At 44.6% G+C, this 17,925-nt stretch overlaps 1 protein-coding gene across 1 annotated transcript in view; it reads left to right on the top strand.

Annotated features, from left to right (window-relative positions):
• The window catches only part of LAMA3 (laminin subunit alpha 3), a 1,062,926-nt gene that overhangs the window by 337,351 nt on the left and 707,650 nt on the right, over positions 1-17,925 (top strand). The window contains exons 9-10 of the mRNA XM_078687418.1: positions 1,397-1,487; positions 13,545-13,676. Of these exons, the coding sequence (XP_078543544.1) occupies positions 1,397-1,487; positions 13,545-13,676 (223 nt within the window). The remainder of the gene's footprint in view (positions 1-1,396; positions 1,488-13,544; positions 13,677-17,925) is intronic.

Genomic DNA, 17,925 nt, shown 5'->3' with positions numbered 1-17,925 from the left:
AATTTTGATCAGCAAGGTCTATACAAATTCATAAAAATACGCTCTATTTATATAAATTGTGTTGTATCTCCTTCTTGATGTGTGACTTTCTTACTTCCTTGTTATGTGCTGTTAAATGATGTATGCATTGTTTTTTGCTAAGCCTGGCTTCTTGAAGCCACAGCTATCCCGGGTTGAGCTTAAGGTTTACAAACGAGCTTGACTGGACCCAAGACAGCTTTTGTGAGTGTATTACACAATAAGGCCCCACATCCTCACACCTTACATTAATTACAACATCATATTTTGGAGCAGCCCTCCCATATCATGCATTAGAATAAATTGTGGTACATTTCCAATTCACATTTTCCATTAGTGTACTTTCATAGTTGTAGGTGTAGCCCATGTGGCTTCGTAATTGCTTTCCTTTTTGGGATATTCTGTATTTTGCTCTTTTTGTCATTGTGTCTGAAACTTGTGCTTCATAGATGACATGACAAAGGAGGTCTAGTGTTGTCACTCAAAAGGCAAGATTTTAAAAAACACACTTGGGATAGAATAATAGGTTTGGATACATGTTGTTGCAGCCTGTTAGCAAATATCTCAGCATAAACTTTACAACCTAATTATCAAGGATATTGTCCTACATGTTTGGGTAGGGGAGGGCCTTTGCAATCTTTGGTAATTAGAGTTTGATTGATGGGGTCGTCCATCGCACATGTGACGGATATCCTGCCTGCTGTGTTACAAGCACTATAGGATATAACCAGGACTATTCCAATTTTGTGATGTTGCATCCGTACTGTTTTCCGCATAAATATGAACTTGCCACATAAACAGTCCTCTTATGCATAATCTGCAGCTTTTAAGAAAAAATGGGTCGAAACATACTAAAAATGTGGCGATGTGTTGCCACGCAGTGGAAGGCCTTCCGCAAACGTTTACTGGTTACCTTTCTGTTGTTTATTGCTATATTTGGGTGTAAAACCGGTACTAATGAGGTGAAACTTATGCCCAGATAGTGTTCACAAGTGTGAAAATGACAAAATAATGAAGTGATGCTATCATAAAATGTGGCGTATTTTGCCACATAATTTACCTTTTCTTATTGCATAATTTAATATACCATGCTGTATGATTTGGCCCTCCCCTGCTGCATAATTCCAGTGACCCTAGATATAATGCACTTGTAGCACAGTGGGCAGGATATCCATCACGTTTGTGACAGAGCATCCCATCTGTAAAACTCTAAATTTTGCCATCAATCTTTCCAATAAGGGAACCTTCCACAAACACCCCCAGGACAAAAATTTTATATTGTTTGCTCTAAAATGGTGCCAGCTCCACTTATATCTCAAAACGGTAAATCAATGCAACATGCAATCAATATTAAATTATGTCCCTATTTTCTTTCTAGCACAACACAGCTGGCATCAATTGTGAGCAGTGTGCACTTGGTTACTATCGTCCTTATGGCATGTCAAGGGAAACTCTTTATGGTTGTATACGTAAGTATTGATTCCATTTCCCTTATTTCTAGATAAATGTAAGTTGCACTATGTGGGAATTATGAGTTTTAAATTTTGTCTTCTAATGTTCTGTTTGTGGTTATTGTATTCATTTCAATGGCTTTCATTTGAAGTGCTGTTGGTGTACTCTCTGGAGAAAAAATATTTAAAGAGATGATAAAGATCTCTTTGGCTTTATAACTAAGCATCTCTAGACTGCTTTAAAAGCATAGGGGCTCATGGTTAGTTGTACTGTTCAGTTCAGACCTTGGTCTCAACTGAAATCCCTTGCTGAAGAGACCCAACAAGGATGAAATATGTTTGGGATTGCTTCTGTTTTCATTCAGAATGAAAGTGGTCTCAAAGTACAGACTAGTCTATTTTATTTTTGCAATCCCTTTTGCTAATGGCACTGACTAGATAACAATTGCTTAATAGAATGGAATCCAGCAGAATCCCCTTTGTTCAAGATTGATCCAAACATTTTCCCATTAGTTTCTTAAATTAGAGCGTGTTGCAAAGTGGCTGTAAGATAAAGTGCCATCATATTGCGTCATGGCTTTTTGGTGTCTCTGTGCCAGCAGTGCTTAGGGCGAGAAGGCTGAAGGAAAAACCAGCAGATGGTTGGCCTCTGTATATACTACTGCATGTTTAATAAGAGAATTGAACATTTCATGATACTGCCCGATGACCCTGGGATTACTGTGGGAAGACGCCCAGGCCGGCGATTCAAACAAGAAAGTTAAGATCGGTGACCAGTAGTGGGCGGTGGCTTATCTACGCAAAAATAAGTTAGTGCCAAGCGACTCTGATCTGGACTCTGAAGAACGCGCTGAAAATGGTAAGGTGAAGCACAGGCGTGGTGGCAGCATGAATGAGTGTGATTGCGCGCTAAAAAATTTTTAATTAAGGATTAAAAAGCGTGTCAGTACAAACATCACTCCAGGCACTTACTACTTGCGTCAAACAAGCCTGCTGGTACCTGCTGCCCGCAAGTTCAGACTCTCTTTGCTGCTGGGCCAGCAAAATGTGTTTGTAAATACAGCCCAAATACACAAGCAAACAAAAAAGCAAATACATCAAAAAAATATTTCACACAATTCATCTTTTCTAAGAGGTTGGTAATCATTGCACCCCCGAAACTAAACTAATGTATGGTAGTATGGTAGCGTTCAATGGAATTGATAAATTGAGAGGCAATTAACAAGAACCAAGCCTTTCAAAAAGGAAGAACAATGAAAACCAGTTGAAATAGAATGAGACAATTGTGGCAGGTGTTGGAAACATTTAAAAACAATTGATAAAATGAGTGTGCACAATGATGATTGGCATATTCAGAGCAATATGGGAAGATAACGGGTTTGAAGTGCAAACAAAATTAGAGGCTTCCAGTGGGCAAATCTGTAGCAATTGCATACTCTTATAACTACAAAGAATAAAGTTATGGTTCTGCAGCAAATGATGGTACCACCGTTGGAGTCTTGTGCTTCTCTAAACCCGAAGTGTGCCTGCCTGTGTAAGAAATTCAAGTCATGGCATGTTTATCTAAATTGAAAACCTGCCTTAAGACCCTTCAAGTGGCGCTGCATGTGTGGAAATGCACCGTCTTTTCACTTTTTTTAAGCAAAAGTTTGGAGTGATATTTGGCGCTACACCCCCACGAGCGGTCAGGTTCCCGGCAGACATAGCCTTCATTGCAGCGCACAGAGACTGTACACTGCCGCACACAGGAAAAAAATGAGAGGGAACATTGCCAATAAGTCAGGGGAATTGTTTATTAGTTTCCTATAGATCAGTTGCATTCCCTTTTGTGCCAAGGCCTTGGTCAATTTTCGGTCATCTAGTGGTGAGGACTGTGGTATCTGCTCGCCCTCCAACAGATGGCAGTACAGGGCATGCCCAACCTGCAAATGTCGATAGTGCTTAGACTCCTGCAGATTGTACTCCCCCGTAGGTCCTCAAATTTTATGTAGGCTTGATCCTACCACACATCTCCCAAATGTTCTATGCCTATGAACTCCCATTTCTGAAATCCCTCCAATCCTCCCAGCTCTGACAGCTGTTCGCTGCAGCATAGCAGCATCAGACCAGTAGGTTTCCCCTTCCAGCCCAGGAAGCGGATGGCTTCCTTGATCTACTGTCTGTGTATGGTGTGGCCTGCTCCTATTTGCTGTTGCTCCGTAAAAAAGGTCCTCGTGTCAACCCTGGCCCATGGATGCCCTGTCCACTCCATACACTGGGTTTTGATGATCACTGAATACCCATTCGTAAATGACCAGGAGTTTGGAGGGGGAACAGCCTTTACAACGCGGGCATTACCATGCGCTGCCAATACTACGCTGCTTTTACAACGCAAGTCATTTCAACGACTTGCGCTGGAGGGCGCTGATGGACAAGGAATAGTTTAATTTTCTATTCCAACACCTTCCCTACTGTAACGTGGGCTGGAGTTGGAATAGAAAATTAAACTATTCCACTATCCAGCGCTTACAGCGCAAGTCGGTGTAACGACTCGCGTTGTAAAAACAGCGTTGTAATGGCAGGCATGGTAATAGCCCGCGTTGTGCTGACATACAACCGTTGGGAGGCCCAGTAATATTTCAAAATATCGGGGATTGTCAGTCCCACATCGTATGCCCCTCATTGCAACTTGGCCAGAGCCAAAACATACAAAACATTTTTTTTTAGTCTTTCTTGTCCTACAAACCCAACAACTCATCAGAAAATATTGTAATAAAACACTGTTGGTCTTGGCCCTTTTTGCAGAGTCATCCCTAAACTTTTTGCTTTTCTCCTAGCCTTTTCTCTGACATGGTGTTGATGGTTTTAGGCCTCTGGGCACTTTAGCACTGCTTTCCAGTGTAAAGTGCGTGCGCTCTCTGTGTTACTCATGGTAAGATTGGTCTACACCTGTTTGGCCTATTTAATTTACCTGTCAGTCCCTTGTAAAGTGGTATCTCAGATACCCAGGGCTGGTAAATTAAATGATCCTGGTGAGCTTGCAGCGCTGATTCCGCCACCCACTAAAGTAGCCTTGCAAACCTATCTCAGGCCTCTGCCATTACAGGGCCTGTGCGTGCAGTGTCACTGCCGCTGTGATATGGCCCCTAAAGTGTTTGCCATGTCTGTGACCCCCCTTTTACTGCATGTCAGTCACCCTAAGGTAGGCCCTAGCTAGCCCCATGGGCAGGGTGCATTGTAGGTAAAAGATATGACATGTACCTTAAGTGTGTGACATATCCTGGTATGACAAACAGCCATTTTGGTTTCTCACTACTGTGGGGCTGCCCTCCCATAGGAATGCATTGGGGATTCCCTGATACGTGTTTCAGTGGTAATTCCTGATATGAGAGGCGCTGTGTGGTCATGTTTGGTATATTTAGAATGGTAATAATAAATGCTGCCAAATGGTGTGCGCAGATTTATTATAACTATTTTAGAAATGCCACTTTTAGAAGTTTGCATTTCTGTGTGCTATGTGTCTGCCTGCCTGATGTGAATTGCATGTCTGGCTTTTGAGTGACAGGGGCTGGTGAGGTGTGTGTGGCTCCAGGAGGGGCAGGGTGTGCCAGCACCAGGCTGAATGGGACATCTGCATTTGGAGTAGTGTGAGGAGAAGTCCCTTGTCCCTGAATAGGTCTGTGCCTTGCCTGTACAATGCTGCCTCCGCCCCCTGTGGTGTGTCTGATGGTTGAGCCACCATCTCCCAAAGAAGGGTGTAAGCACTGTAAACAGAGTGCTCCAGAACCAGTTATAGCTGGTCCCCCTAAGCCCTGTGCTCTGCAGAACAAAGAGAATGGTTATATAAATGTAGGGGCTGTGACCCCATGAGGGTATTGTGCTTCCTGGTCCTGAGGGGACCTGCTGCCGCTGGGCTCCAGGAGGAACCGCCACAAGGGGCTACCTCCCTGCTGTAGGGCCCTGTGAGCTGGCCTGCCTGGGCCCAGCTTTGTGCCCCCAGATCTTTGCCTTGGACCTTTTCTTTTTAAGTCCAGGACCTAGCGCCTCGTGGAGCGCTTCTATTTTTACTTTGCAGCACTGAGCTGCGATCTGGAGATTCCCCCGAGTTGCTTAGAACCAGCGGAAGCCCACCCCGCATTTGGTGTGCATCGGCGGGAGCCTACCCCACTTTATGCCTACTCAAGGAGCGGGAGCCCACCCCACAGAGGAGGTTATTTTATTGGCGGTTGCCCACCCGGCATTGCCTGTTATCCAAAGGAATCACCACCGCGACTCGAGAACAAGTGGCCGCCGCATTGCTGAGCAGCGACCAGGAAGTCAGGCAAGAGCAGCCTGACTGAGGGTGGAGCCAGCCCCCAGGAAGTCCTGCGGTGGGTTACAGAGCGCTGTGGTGGAAATCAAAGTGGTACAAAAGGGGGGTGGTGATGGACGGAGCATCTGAACCAATCAAACACTCACACCCAGTCAACAGATCTGGTTTAATCCATCACCGTTCTTTAGCCCACTCTGCCACCCCAGTTCAGACATGGCCATATGCAAATCAGTCTGACCCTGTGCCTCATGGGAACAGTCCAGCCCGAACTGCCAAGCCATGCCTTCCCTGGACCGGAAACAAGCTTCCTAGGACCGGTATCTAGCATTCCAGCCGTCTTCAGCCAGGCTTGCTTGAATCTAGTGGCAAAGTGTGCAAGAGACTCACGTCTGAGCATACCCTGCCAACTTATGGCAAACAAAGAGGTACAAGAGGGGGTGGTGATGGACGGAGCATCTGAACCAATCAAACACTCACACCCAGTCAACAGATCTGGATTTAATCTATCACCGTTCTTTAGCCCACTCTGCCACCCCAGTTCAGACATGGCCATATGCAAATCAGTCTGACCCTGTGCCTCATGGGAACAGTCCAGCCCGAACTGCCAAGCCATGCCTTCCCTGGACCGGAATCAAGCTTCCTAGGACTGGTTTCTGGCATTCCAGCTGTCTTCAGCCAGGCTTGCTTGAATCCAGGGCCAAAGTGAGCAAGAGACTCATGTCTGAGAATAACCTGCCAACTTATGGCGAACAAAGCTGTACAAAAGGGGGTGGTGATGAACGGAGCATCTGAACCAATCAAACACTCACACCCAGTCAACAGATCAGGCATTGTGGAAGCCCGCCTGTAGTCAGGTCTCCTGAGTGCCGGTGGGAACCCCGCCAGCCGTGTCTTGAAGAAGCCGAGGTCGGTGGCGACTTCGCTCCGGGCGCATGGAGGGCTGAAGCACGGAGCCTGTCGGTCTCCATTTCCACCTCATCGAGAGAGGCGGGTCCCTAGCAGCCCCAGGAGAGGGACCAGACGAAGGCAGAAGAAGTCTGAGCGAAGCAGCAACTGTCGAGGCATGTTGTCGGTGCCTGAAGCTGTCAGTGAGCTCCGGTGAGTGGGGCTGTAACAGGGGCATTTGTTGGTGCTCCACCAGGCACAGTTAGTGCCAGTGGCCATTTGTGCAACAGCTGCCCCGCCAGACAGTGGGCAGCTGCAACGTCGGGGCATTTTTCCTTGAGGAGCCCCATTGGGGGCTTAGAAGGTGCAGTGGAACCAGTGCCCCTTTTTCCTGCACAGCTGCACCGCTGCAGCGGGCAGCTGCGCCGTTTAGGCCAAATCATCTCTGGAAGTCCCGGAGTGGGACTTGGGGGCATTTTGTGTTTGCAACAGGAAAGGGGTGAGGAGCACCCCAGGCCCCAGCGCAGTGCGCACTTTGCTTTGGCTGCAAAGCAGCAAAAGGGCGATTTTGGAAGGCCCCATGAAGAGGCCTGACTTTCTCGGCCAAGGGCTTTTTGAGCCCCAGTATATGGCCAGATGGCCTAGGGTCATTGTAGATGGTGATTGCATAATGTGATGTATGGGAGGTTTATGCCAAATATGATCTATGCGCCCTCATTTCTGCCCCTAAATGTGATTTATGCTTAGGAGGTTATTGCATACAGTGTTTATGCTGGTGAGGCCTAGTGCATAATGTGTTTATGCTAATGAGGTTTGGGCCTAATGTGATTATTGCCTAATGTCATGCTATGATATTTTAGGATGGTGTCTAATGCTAATGTGATAATGCTTAGATCATTATGGTACCAGTAGTTATTGGTTGTGTTTTGCATTTACTTACCTGTTCTGATGGTTCTGACCGTGGCCCGATAGGCCTGGTCCTGTTTATAATCCCCTGTGAATATTGCCTAGTGCCAGTTGGCACAGTGTAAATGTGTGATTATGTTCCTAATGTGTTTATGATGATACAAAGGCTATTTTTTATATAATTTCTTGTGGAGTTCCTTTTGTGGTGTGCTTAGTGTGTTGCTGCTGTGTGTGTGTTGCGCAAACGCTTAACACATTGCCCTGGGATAAGCCTGACTGCTAGTGCCAAGCTACCAAGAGGGTGAGCAGGGGTTATCTTCAGCGTGTAACTCCCTTGCCCTGACTAGAGTGGTGGTTTCTGCCTGGCTTTGGTGCAAGCCTTAGCCAACCAGAAATCCCATTTCGAGCAAACACCATATAGTAAAGTACTATTATACTAGTTATAAAAGAATATGAAATTAAACTAGGTTATACACAACAAATACAAAATAAGCTTAACAATACTACAACTTAAGGAAAATAGATATTATAATCAACAATAATAAAGTAATCAATATTATCTACCTTAATATTTTTCACTAAGTCAAAAAGATGGGCCTCATTTACAATGAGGCTGCGCCACTAGAGCGTCACTTTTTACGGTGCTCCGATGGCGCAAGGGACTGCTTATTATTTACTAGGCAGCACTAAGCCACTTTGTGTGGCTTAATGTAGCCTTGTAAGTATTGTTCCCTTTAATGCAGTTTTCTGCATTAAAGGGGCATGCAATGGGTGTTGCTGTGGGCTTTCCCAGCAACATCCATATCTTTCTGACACTGCCCCAGATTTATGGGGAATCGTTACACTGAGGCAGCGCCAAAAACGTACGCCTCCCAAAGGGAGGTGTAAGAGAGGCGCAAATAGGAGAAATACCTTTATTTCTCTTCATTTTTCTATTTTCTATGTGTTCTACTTTCTGCAGCACATATAGAAAGAGGAAAAAGCCTCTTTTGATTGTTTTCGTGCAGGAAGGTTTCTCTTCCTGGACAAAACCAATCACCCCTGCAGTGCATGCACCCTTGCACCATGGCACGAAGGTGCCTGTGTTGGTGCATTGCTGCCCATTGTGCACCAGCGCAGGGGAAAAGGACAGGAATTCGCTGTATCGTTGCGGTTGTTTATTTCTGTCATAGGGCAGCACCGCAAGAAGGCCTGCGTCTCCACTCCCCAATAGCAAACACACTGTATTTCTTTCTCCCTGTCATTGACCCAGTACCCCATCTCTCTTCCTCCCAGTCAGTGGTGTAGCAAGAGTGCCATTGGGTCTAATGCAAGCAAGGACAATTGCCCCCAGACCCCTGCTGGATATTAAAGGTCTACAATAATATGGGTGCAGTGGTTGCCCTCTGACCCAATGGCCCTAATGACTTCACTCGCTGCACCATTGATAGCCCCACCCCTGCTTTCTATAGATTCATTTGCCCACATACTGCAGCTTTAAAGTGGTGCAGTGGCAAAGGAAACCTCCACTAGAGCCCACCCATGCAGATTCTGTCTGACTGGTGAATATGTCCCTCACTGATTCTTGGGCATGCTTTAGCAGGTTTTCGTTATTTTATAATGCTGCTATATAAAAGCTTACTTTTTATTTTTCATATCTGAATTTCCCTTGTCTTATTTTTGTTTTGTTTTTTTCTAATTTGAAGACCTTGTTAGTTTTTAGAGAGATATTTTTACTGGACACTAACCTGTTTATTATAGTCAATGGTGTGACGATTCTAAAATAACTACGTATGTGCCCCACATATATGCTATGAAACGTTATTATGATTGCCAAAAACATTGTTTGGAGAAATTGGGAAACTAACGTTAATTTGAAAATTGTATTCTCCAGTATACTTGTAATTAATAAGTTCCATACCAAGTCAGAAGTGAAAAGTTTAATTATGAAGGCATCTGGAATTTGAAGTGAAACATATGTGACTACATTTATTTTCCTAATGCCCTTTATGGAGGTGTAAATTACCTGCTAATAGAATGAATAGTTCACATGTATTGTTCTGGTTGTTACAGAGCAAAGTACATACTTATTATGCAATAAATTGCAATATCTGGTTTCAGCGTGTTTCTGGTATGTTTGTAACTTTGTAGTGTTCATTTTTCTTTTCATATATTTTTCTTTTCGTTTGTCTTGGCTTTTCCTTACAGTCATTGTTTTAAATGAATAGGATCAATGCTGTTTTTATGTTTTAGTATCTGATTTACTGTGGCTTAGTTTGTGTGGGAAATTCTAATTGCCTGTCTTATGAATGGAGATAGCTTCTTCGTATTGCATGTGTGTATCCATATAATATGCATTTATTTAAAATACATGTAACATATTTTTACCCTTAAGACATTGTTGACATTCAAGGATTAATTGATACGAATCTTTGGAGATACAGTACTCCTGATTCATTTTTAAACCCTGCAGAGACAAACATTATTTTGAGAATATGTCTCCACCGCCATTTGTACCCCATCTCCACTCGTCACTCAGGCAAAACATCTGCAAGTTGCAAAAGCCTCAAAATCAAGTCAGTCAGTCATCCTGAACATGAGTAGATCTGAGCACATCACCTCTGCTTCATGGGACTCTGCCCCTATGGGTACTGGTAAAATAGTCCATACAGTACAGAGTCAATTCCACTGTTCAGAAGACCCTGCCTGGAAAAGTCACATCCACCTTACCAAAATCCACCCAAAGCACCAGCTAAACACACATCAAAAATGTGTTTTTCCGAACCTCCCTACCATCCATTCTATCAAATGCAATCGATTCAGTGGGTGATTATTCAATGGTGTGCACTTGAAAACTCCTATATGTTAAACCTAAACAGAATTTTTATATGATCTGTTATTGAATGCATATGATTGACCTTGATTGACCTTGGTGCAGCTTAAACTATGCCACTTCTTCCTGGCAGGTATTTTCCTATGTGGTGGTCTCTCTTCTGTCCTACAGACCACCTCACCCTTCTGTTCCCAGTCTACCACTTTGGAACAACTGGAAAGTGGTAGCAAAGTCTACATGCACTTGACCCATTATGCCCCATAGAGTCGTAATTCTCAGAACACAACTATACAAGGAAGAGAAGACACCATTTAAGTGACTTAAAACAATCAAGATTTACAATGAAGTCTACTTGTTTCTTCAGTTATAGATTGAAGGATATTCCCTTCTGCGTCTTTAACGATTAAATTGATGCCTGCTACATAGCACGTCTGGATAAATGGGACGACAACTGCCAGTCATCATCATCATCATCAATACTTTATTCAATTTTAAAAATAAAATTATACAAGTACAGCAGAAAATAGAACAACATCCCAATTATACAACAAAGCATACAAGAAATATCAATCTTGACATAAAATTGCATAAAAACATCAAGAGCCTTATCATTAATAACGACCCCTGTCGAGCTGACCTGTAAACGCCATTGAGAAACATTGACACATTGTAGCAGATTTTATGAAAAGCTAAAAGTTGTAGCTATAGAAAGGGAGGCCTACCCTGATAAAAGTCCAAGGATACAAAAAGAATTTTTAAAAGATTGTGCCAGTCTATACTCGAATTGCATAACAGAGCGGATTTTGCTGGTCAAACGAATGAACCCAGATTGTGAGGACCCTATAAAAGCAGTCATTTGGAACAGAATAATCTGTAAGGTTTCACTGGCCTCACACCACCAGAAACAAGAGTTTATATCCATTGGCAAAGGTGGCTAGGAGCTTGATGTAAATAGGGTTTTCATTTGCTTAATTACATTTTACATGACACACACTATTACAATAGAAACCCTGTACATGCCAGAATCTCCATAATCCTTCTTTTTGTGGGGGGAGGAACACGGGCACTGCTGAAAGGTGACAGAGCTGATTTCCTGTAAATTAAGGAACCCAGAAGAAGCAAGCCCAAATGGCATTATGTGGTATGATACCATCCCTCTAGCAAGATGCAAAGTACCGCCCCCGCTCACCAGTATACTAAAGAAGGACTGCCACTCTGTTCTTTTCAGTACTGGGCATCTTTCTCAGTATCTTATGGATACATCTGGTAGTGTTACTTCTTACATTAAATGTTCACGTTGAATAATAGGATTTATACCGTAGAGCTGTTGGGTTTATAGTGTTAGGGCCAACAGTCCAACTTGCTATGGGATTCTCCTCTATTTGAGTGGATTTCCTAATATTAGAGACTGCAATAGTATAAACTCGGAAACGAAGGGTGTGGACAGTAGTTTGAACTATGTATGATGGTTTCTTTTCATGGTATAGTTCACAGAACCCGCCTCAGTTTCTTGAATGCCATATGTGAGCTTTTGGTTTTCTGGCATGGACATGCAAATTACATATTTTCCTCTCTGAAGAAACCATCTGTTGCCCCAAATTCTCTGAACACAAACCTTTTTATAGAGTTGGTCAATGAGAGCTCATATGTTTGTGTAACTCGTTTACTTCTCGTGAACATTCATGCTGTGTATTAATAATTCAGGGTCCATCATTCACAGACAATAAAATGATGGCAAGAAGAATGCTTAAATGAATTTCCGTTGTTCAGGCCACATCCAGTCTGTCACTTTTCACACACTGTGTCACTCTAAACAGAGATCAGCCTAGGTAAATGAGTCTTCGTCCAGATTTTATAGGAACAGTCTTGGCCAATTTCCTGGCCAGATCCCCTCCGGAAGGGAACACACGCAACCCTACCCAAGTTTTGCAACTACTTACAAGTAACGCCCAACTTGAGTCGCATAGCACAGTGAGTATAGGACCCATGTCCCAGTATAGTCTCAGCACATAGGGGATTTACTGCAACAAAAACATGTTGAGCCAAGGATTGCTTGAATTGATGTCAGTTACTGGCAGGACTGCTTTCCACTTCATTATTTATCACCTCTTGTAACAGTCTTAGTATTGCACCATTGACTAAGGGCCTTATTATGATTTTGGTGGTATGGCAGAGAGCTGCCACACCAGTGCCCGCTGCCACACCGGCAAAGCCATATTGAGACCGCCACCAGATTCGGACTGGAATCCAGGTCGGGCAGTCCAGTGGAGGCTGGTCTGCAGCGGTACAAAGCTAAGGTTCATACGAGACCCTTAGCAAGGCATCGCAATGGGAACACCGTTGCACGTTCCTGCAGGTCATGGAGTGACAAGTCCATGCCCTGCATGAACTTGGGGTGCATACATACAGGGGGGCACACGATATGGCCCCTTATATGCATCCCCTGGTGCAGAGGCAACAGTGGGCCCTGTAGTGCCCCTTTGTTTTCTCACCGCCACACTTTTCACGTGGGGCTCACTGCCCTGAAAACTGTAGAGGTGAGGAAGCTCCTAATATGCTTGGTGGAGCCGTAGCGGCAATGCCACCATATTAGGGATCTCAGGCCGCCACCAGACGGCCAGGAATCGGGGATACCTGGCGGCAGCAGTGGTTCTGTGGCAGTCTGATCGCCCTACTTGTAATAGGGTGGTCGGACCACCTGTGTAGCAGTAGCTTCACCGCCACTTTCGGTTTAGCAGTGCATCGGACCGCCAAATTCATAATAAGGCCCTCAGAGTAATTAAAGCATTCCATTGCTTTTTCATTTGTTGCACCACCCTTTAACCCGTTAACCATGGCCGTTTTTTCGCAGCAGTGGGGCCGTTTTAAAGAACGGGCGGGGCTGCGTCGGCCGGTGAACGTGCGCAGCACTAGCCAGGTAGTGCTCCGAACATTCAACGGCCGACGGCAGCACTTGACGGGTTAAAGGTGTCAAACTAATAATATCATGAGTGTGTGCCCCACAGCCTCTGGATTAATGCTTTGACATGGAAGGCTCCTGGTGTAACTCTCCACCCTTTGCAGGTTTTGTAAGTATGAAGGGTTAGCTAATGCACTTATTAAGCCTTTGATCTCTCATCACCTGGCAAGCTACCCTGAATAAGGTTGTCTTATACTAAACAGAGATGTCATTTTCTTACAGCCTGTAGTTGCAACCTTGCATATTCAGATGGTTGTGAGGAGGGATCAGGCATATGTTTCTGTAAACCGAACTTCAGTGGGGGAAGCTGTGATCGTTGTGCTGAAGGGTATTACAACTTTCCATCCTGCATCCGTAAGTACATTTTAAAATTCTGAACTCAAACCTCTTCTTTCAATGGAAATAAATACTTACAGGCTAAAGGGAAATTCCTCTGAGAGCACAGGGTAATCTGGGATTGTATTTATGTTTATATTTTCTTGAAAAGTGAAAAATATTTATAGTTATTGACTATTTCATTTGCATGTCTGAATGCAGAATTATCCAGTATTTCTATCCAATTAGGCAATCAAAATGTCATATACTTTTTTCGAAAATTCGCTTAATTTAGGGATGAAAAATGTAAGAGGGAATTAGAAATTTATAGAACTGAAATTGTATTGTTTTGTATTGTTTTTTCATTAATACGCATTTGAGCATGGGCAGTGGTATCCTGGCCAGTTGCTTCACCTTGCCCTCTTCCTGCCTCATCTGCATCTGTAAGAGATGTTACCTGTAATTCGAGGCACAATCAACATTTCAGTTGATCTGGTTGGAACCGGTCCAGAAGAGACTCCTGCTGTTCATGACCTTGACAAGAACGGATCTTGCAGTGACTATGCCCTTTTGGAAGGCCCCCTCCACCAGAATTTGAACATTTGAACAGTTTGTTTCTGATGAAATATGTTGGTCGCCTTGGCCAGTAGGAAGTTACAGGAATTCCCAGCAAACCAGAATGGAGCTGTACTTTTATGAAAGTCTGAAATGCAGGGAAAGTGCCTGTCTGACAGCTGTCTCCCTGCCTAACTTGGAACACGTTTAGTCAAACAAATTTAGGTAGAAATGTTGCTGGAGTGACCTGAGAGAAGAGAGTCCTGCCTGCTTTGGAAAAGGTTGATGGGCTGTGCCCCACAGAGAGGAGCCTCAACTCAATACCCTGGCCTGGAAAAGTAAGAGAGGTGGGTGGACAAGGCTGCATTAAATCTAGAACCATTGACCGCTTGGAAATCAGAGGCATCAGTGTGCAAACCCCTTTTCGGTTGTCTTCTGCTTTGTTTTGGCTGCTGGAGTCTGTACCCCTGAATCTGTGAGCATCCCTGATACCATGAAAACCAACAATGGCCGGCAGTTTTAAAGTTATAGGGCATTTTAAAAATCGTGTGTGTTGCATGAGAATTCCTTTGTTGCAACTCTGGAAGCATCAGTTGTTCCATACTATAGGCAATTGTGTCAATATTGGTCACTAGGCACTGGCATTGTCCACTCACCCACCTTCACAACCATTTTTGTGTTCAACTCTTGGGTGAGAACCTCTTTGCATGTTGGTAGATGGGTCCTTGTGCAGTTATATTTGTGTGCACTAAAGAGAAGTGCCCACATACAGATGTGTGTATTGCTGCTTTCCTGTGAGCTGGGTGGGATACACAATTGGGAGAGGAGGGTGAGACTCCCCCTGTACACTTCAAAGGGTGGTCTTTGATTCAGTGAAAAGGTCACAAGGAAGAGGCCTGGCCACAAATCAGGAAAGAGACAGACTAATAAGAGAATCATAAAGAGTAGGTTTGTGGGCCTGGGCTAACCTTTTGATGTGCATATCACTGTTCCTGACATCCAGGTGTAACCTAGTTTCTGTGATGGCCTTTGTTGTAGGATTATCCACTTTGGAAACACCCTTGCTGTGACAGACTGCTTTTCAAGAGGAAGAGTGAGCAAAGGAGTGGGCACTTCAAAAGAAGCAGAACCCCAACATAAAACTTCAAAGAATTGGACCCTAAATCACATTTGGTGTCTAGAAATTAACTATAAGAAGAGTTTGAGACCCCCAAAATTGTGATCTGTCAAACAGCCAGACAGGCTGTGTGAGTTGGGGAAGCTCTGCAAGATCTCTGCCTGTTTTCAGGCCTGGGGGCCAAGGCCTGCTAGTGTCCCTTCTGGATGAGGGGGCATCACCCAGGGAATCCAAGACCACCTGCCCAGAAACCTGGTACGACAGCACCTGCCTGATTGCCCAGACCAGTGTGCCCTGTGAAGAAGAGGAGAGTTTTGGACGGAATGAGGTCCTGTGGGGATCCCTGTCAAGTGGACTGTCTTGGCATGGTTTGAGGAAATGGCTGCTGCACCGATCGGGTACCCTTCTGCCAGGAGGGGCTGCCATAGGATAAACTGCAGAGTGGTAGTGGCCAAAGCCTTGTATGGTAGAGTGGCAGCAACCCTGAATGCCAGGAAGGATCGCTGTGGGAAAGGCTGCAGTTTGGTAAGGGCCGTAGCCCTATGCAATGGCAAAACAGTGACTGCTTATGCCAGAAGGGGTTGCCTTGAGAACTTTGCCTTGCTGATCATGCCAGAGGTCATGGGCAGTGGGTTGCAGTATCCCCATATGTCAGAGGGGGGCCATTAGGAACACCAGGTTCTGCAACTGGTTCTCCCCCATCCCACCACTAGAGAAGTAAGGATGCATCAAACGTACCTGGGCACAGTCACCCAGGTGAGGGGAACTTGCCCCGGAGTAACTTGCTGCTAAGTTAGTACAATGGCGCTGGAATCTATTGACTTAAAGTTGGAGTCATAGTGGTCTCTTGTGACTTGGAACATTAGTGGGTTATTACCAATAGTAACTGGGGAATACCCACAATTGCTAATGTGAGGTGTGAGTGGGACAGTTAACCGCCCAAAACACTAGCACCCTAACCCCAGGGAAGGGCTGTGTAGTTGTTTTTGGATGTTGTATTTTTACTTTGTGTAGGTGGCATTAGGAAACAAATACTTTTTTTTGTCATGAAAGTGAGTATTTCACTGGACAATGATATATTGCTGCTGCTGCACTCATATTGATTTGGGAGCCTGTGTTCACTAACTTGTATCCACACCTCCCTTGGATTGCTCAGACCATACTGCCCTGAGAGTCCAGTGGAGAAGGGGTACTTGGCCCAGTTACTCAGAGCCCACAGTAACAGGTGGCCTGGACATCAGGAGTTGAAAGCCTCATCCACCATGGTTGGGCCCAGAAGCCGCTGTGTGCCCTGTGGCCCCTGAAAGGGGTTCCAATTGCCATTATCTGACAGGGATTATACTGGTCCTGTATGATTATTTCCTAGATGATTAGACCATTGACCAGTTTCTAAATTGAAAGCTGATTCATCACACTCTAAAACATAATGATCTGTAAGGACTAACTACCCAAGGTATCCTGTTCAAAGCCAAACAAGGCTCCAACATAAGTGGAGGGTGTAGTCATAATCTGTTGTGGCTCTTGGCATAGTCTGTGGAAAGATGTCAAAATATAATCAGTTTCCAAGCCTGTGTGAAGTCTGAGCACATTTGTTAAAGCAGAATAAACATTCTGTGAATTCACAACCTTGAGCAACAAAGGTTTACCCTTGCCATGGTGAGCATCTATGCTAAACCCACCTCTTTGAATACAACTGAGCACATGTGGCAGAAACTAAACCAGTTTGATATTTTATTCCGGTTTACATCATTCTCATCATTCTCATGAGAAATGTTTTGGGACATTCAGGTAAGATATAAGAAAAATTATTTTCTAGAAATTGAATTAACTATTTGTGAATCCTCGCTTAGATCTACCAAACATGAGAATGTGTTAGAATGTAGGTTGCGATGCAGCCCACCCGACTGCTTTACTCGCCTCCACTCTATATATAGGTACGCTCCTTTCACTTACCTGCGTCGCCACGAGCACCCATGAACTTTCCTTTGCGGCGGCCGGCTCACTGGTGCAGTCTCTGGCTATCCTTTCCCTGAGGGCCACGCTGGAAACCACCATAATCCTCCTTCCCAGAATTTCCGGTTTACATCATTCTCATCATTCTCATGAGAAATGTTTTGGGACATTCAGGAAAGATATAAGAAAAATGATTTTCTAGAGATTGAATTAACTATTTGTGAATCCTCGCTTAGATCTACCAAACATGAGAATGTGTTAGACTGTAGGTTGCGATGCAGCCCACTGACTGCTTTACTCGCCTCCACTCTATACAGAGGTACGCTCCTTTCACACACCTGCGTCGCCACGAGCACCCATGAGCTTTCTCTTTGCGGCGTCCGGCTCACTGGTGCAGTTTCTGGCTATCCTTTTCCTGGGGGCCACGCTGGAAACCACCATAATCCTCCTTCCCAGAATCCCTAGGAAGGTTCATGTTTTTTTAGCTTCCCTATCCATGACGGCGATCTCTCTATTGATGTCTTTGGTTTTCTTCCCAATCCAATATGGCAGCTCCATTCTCAGATGTAACTTCCTGTCCTGGGGATATGAAAAGGGTTGCATTTTCTTCATTGTTGCGTCGCAACACGTCTTCACTCCTGTTGGTGTGTTACATGCTCCTGT

Source organism: Lissotriton helveticus, chromosome 4_1 (genome assembly GCF_964261635.1).
Source record: "Lissotriton helveticus chromosome 4_1, aLisHel1.1, whole genome shotgun sequence".
Taxonomy (NCBI): Eukaryota; Metazoa; Chordata; class Amphibia; order Caudata; family Salamandridae; genus Lissotriton; species Lissotriton helveticus.
Note: the sequence above shows the minus strand (reverse complement) of the source record. Positions and strands in the feature narration are given on the sequence as shown.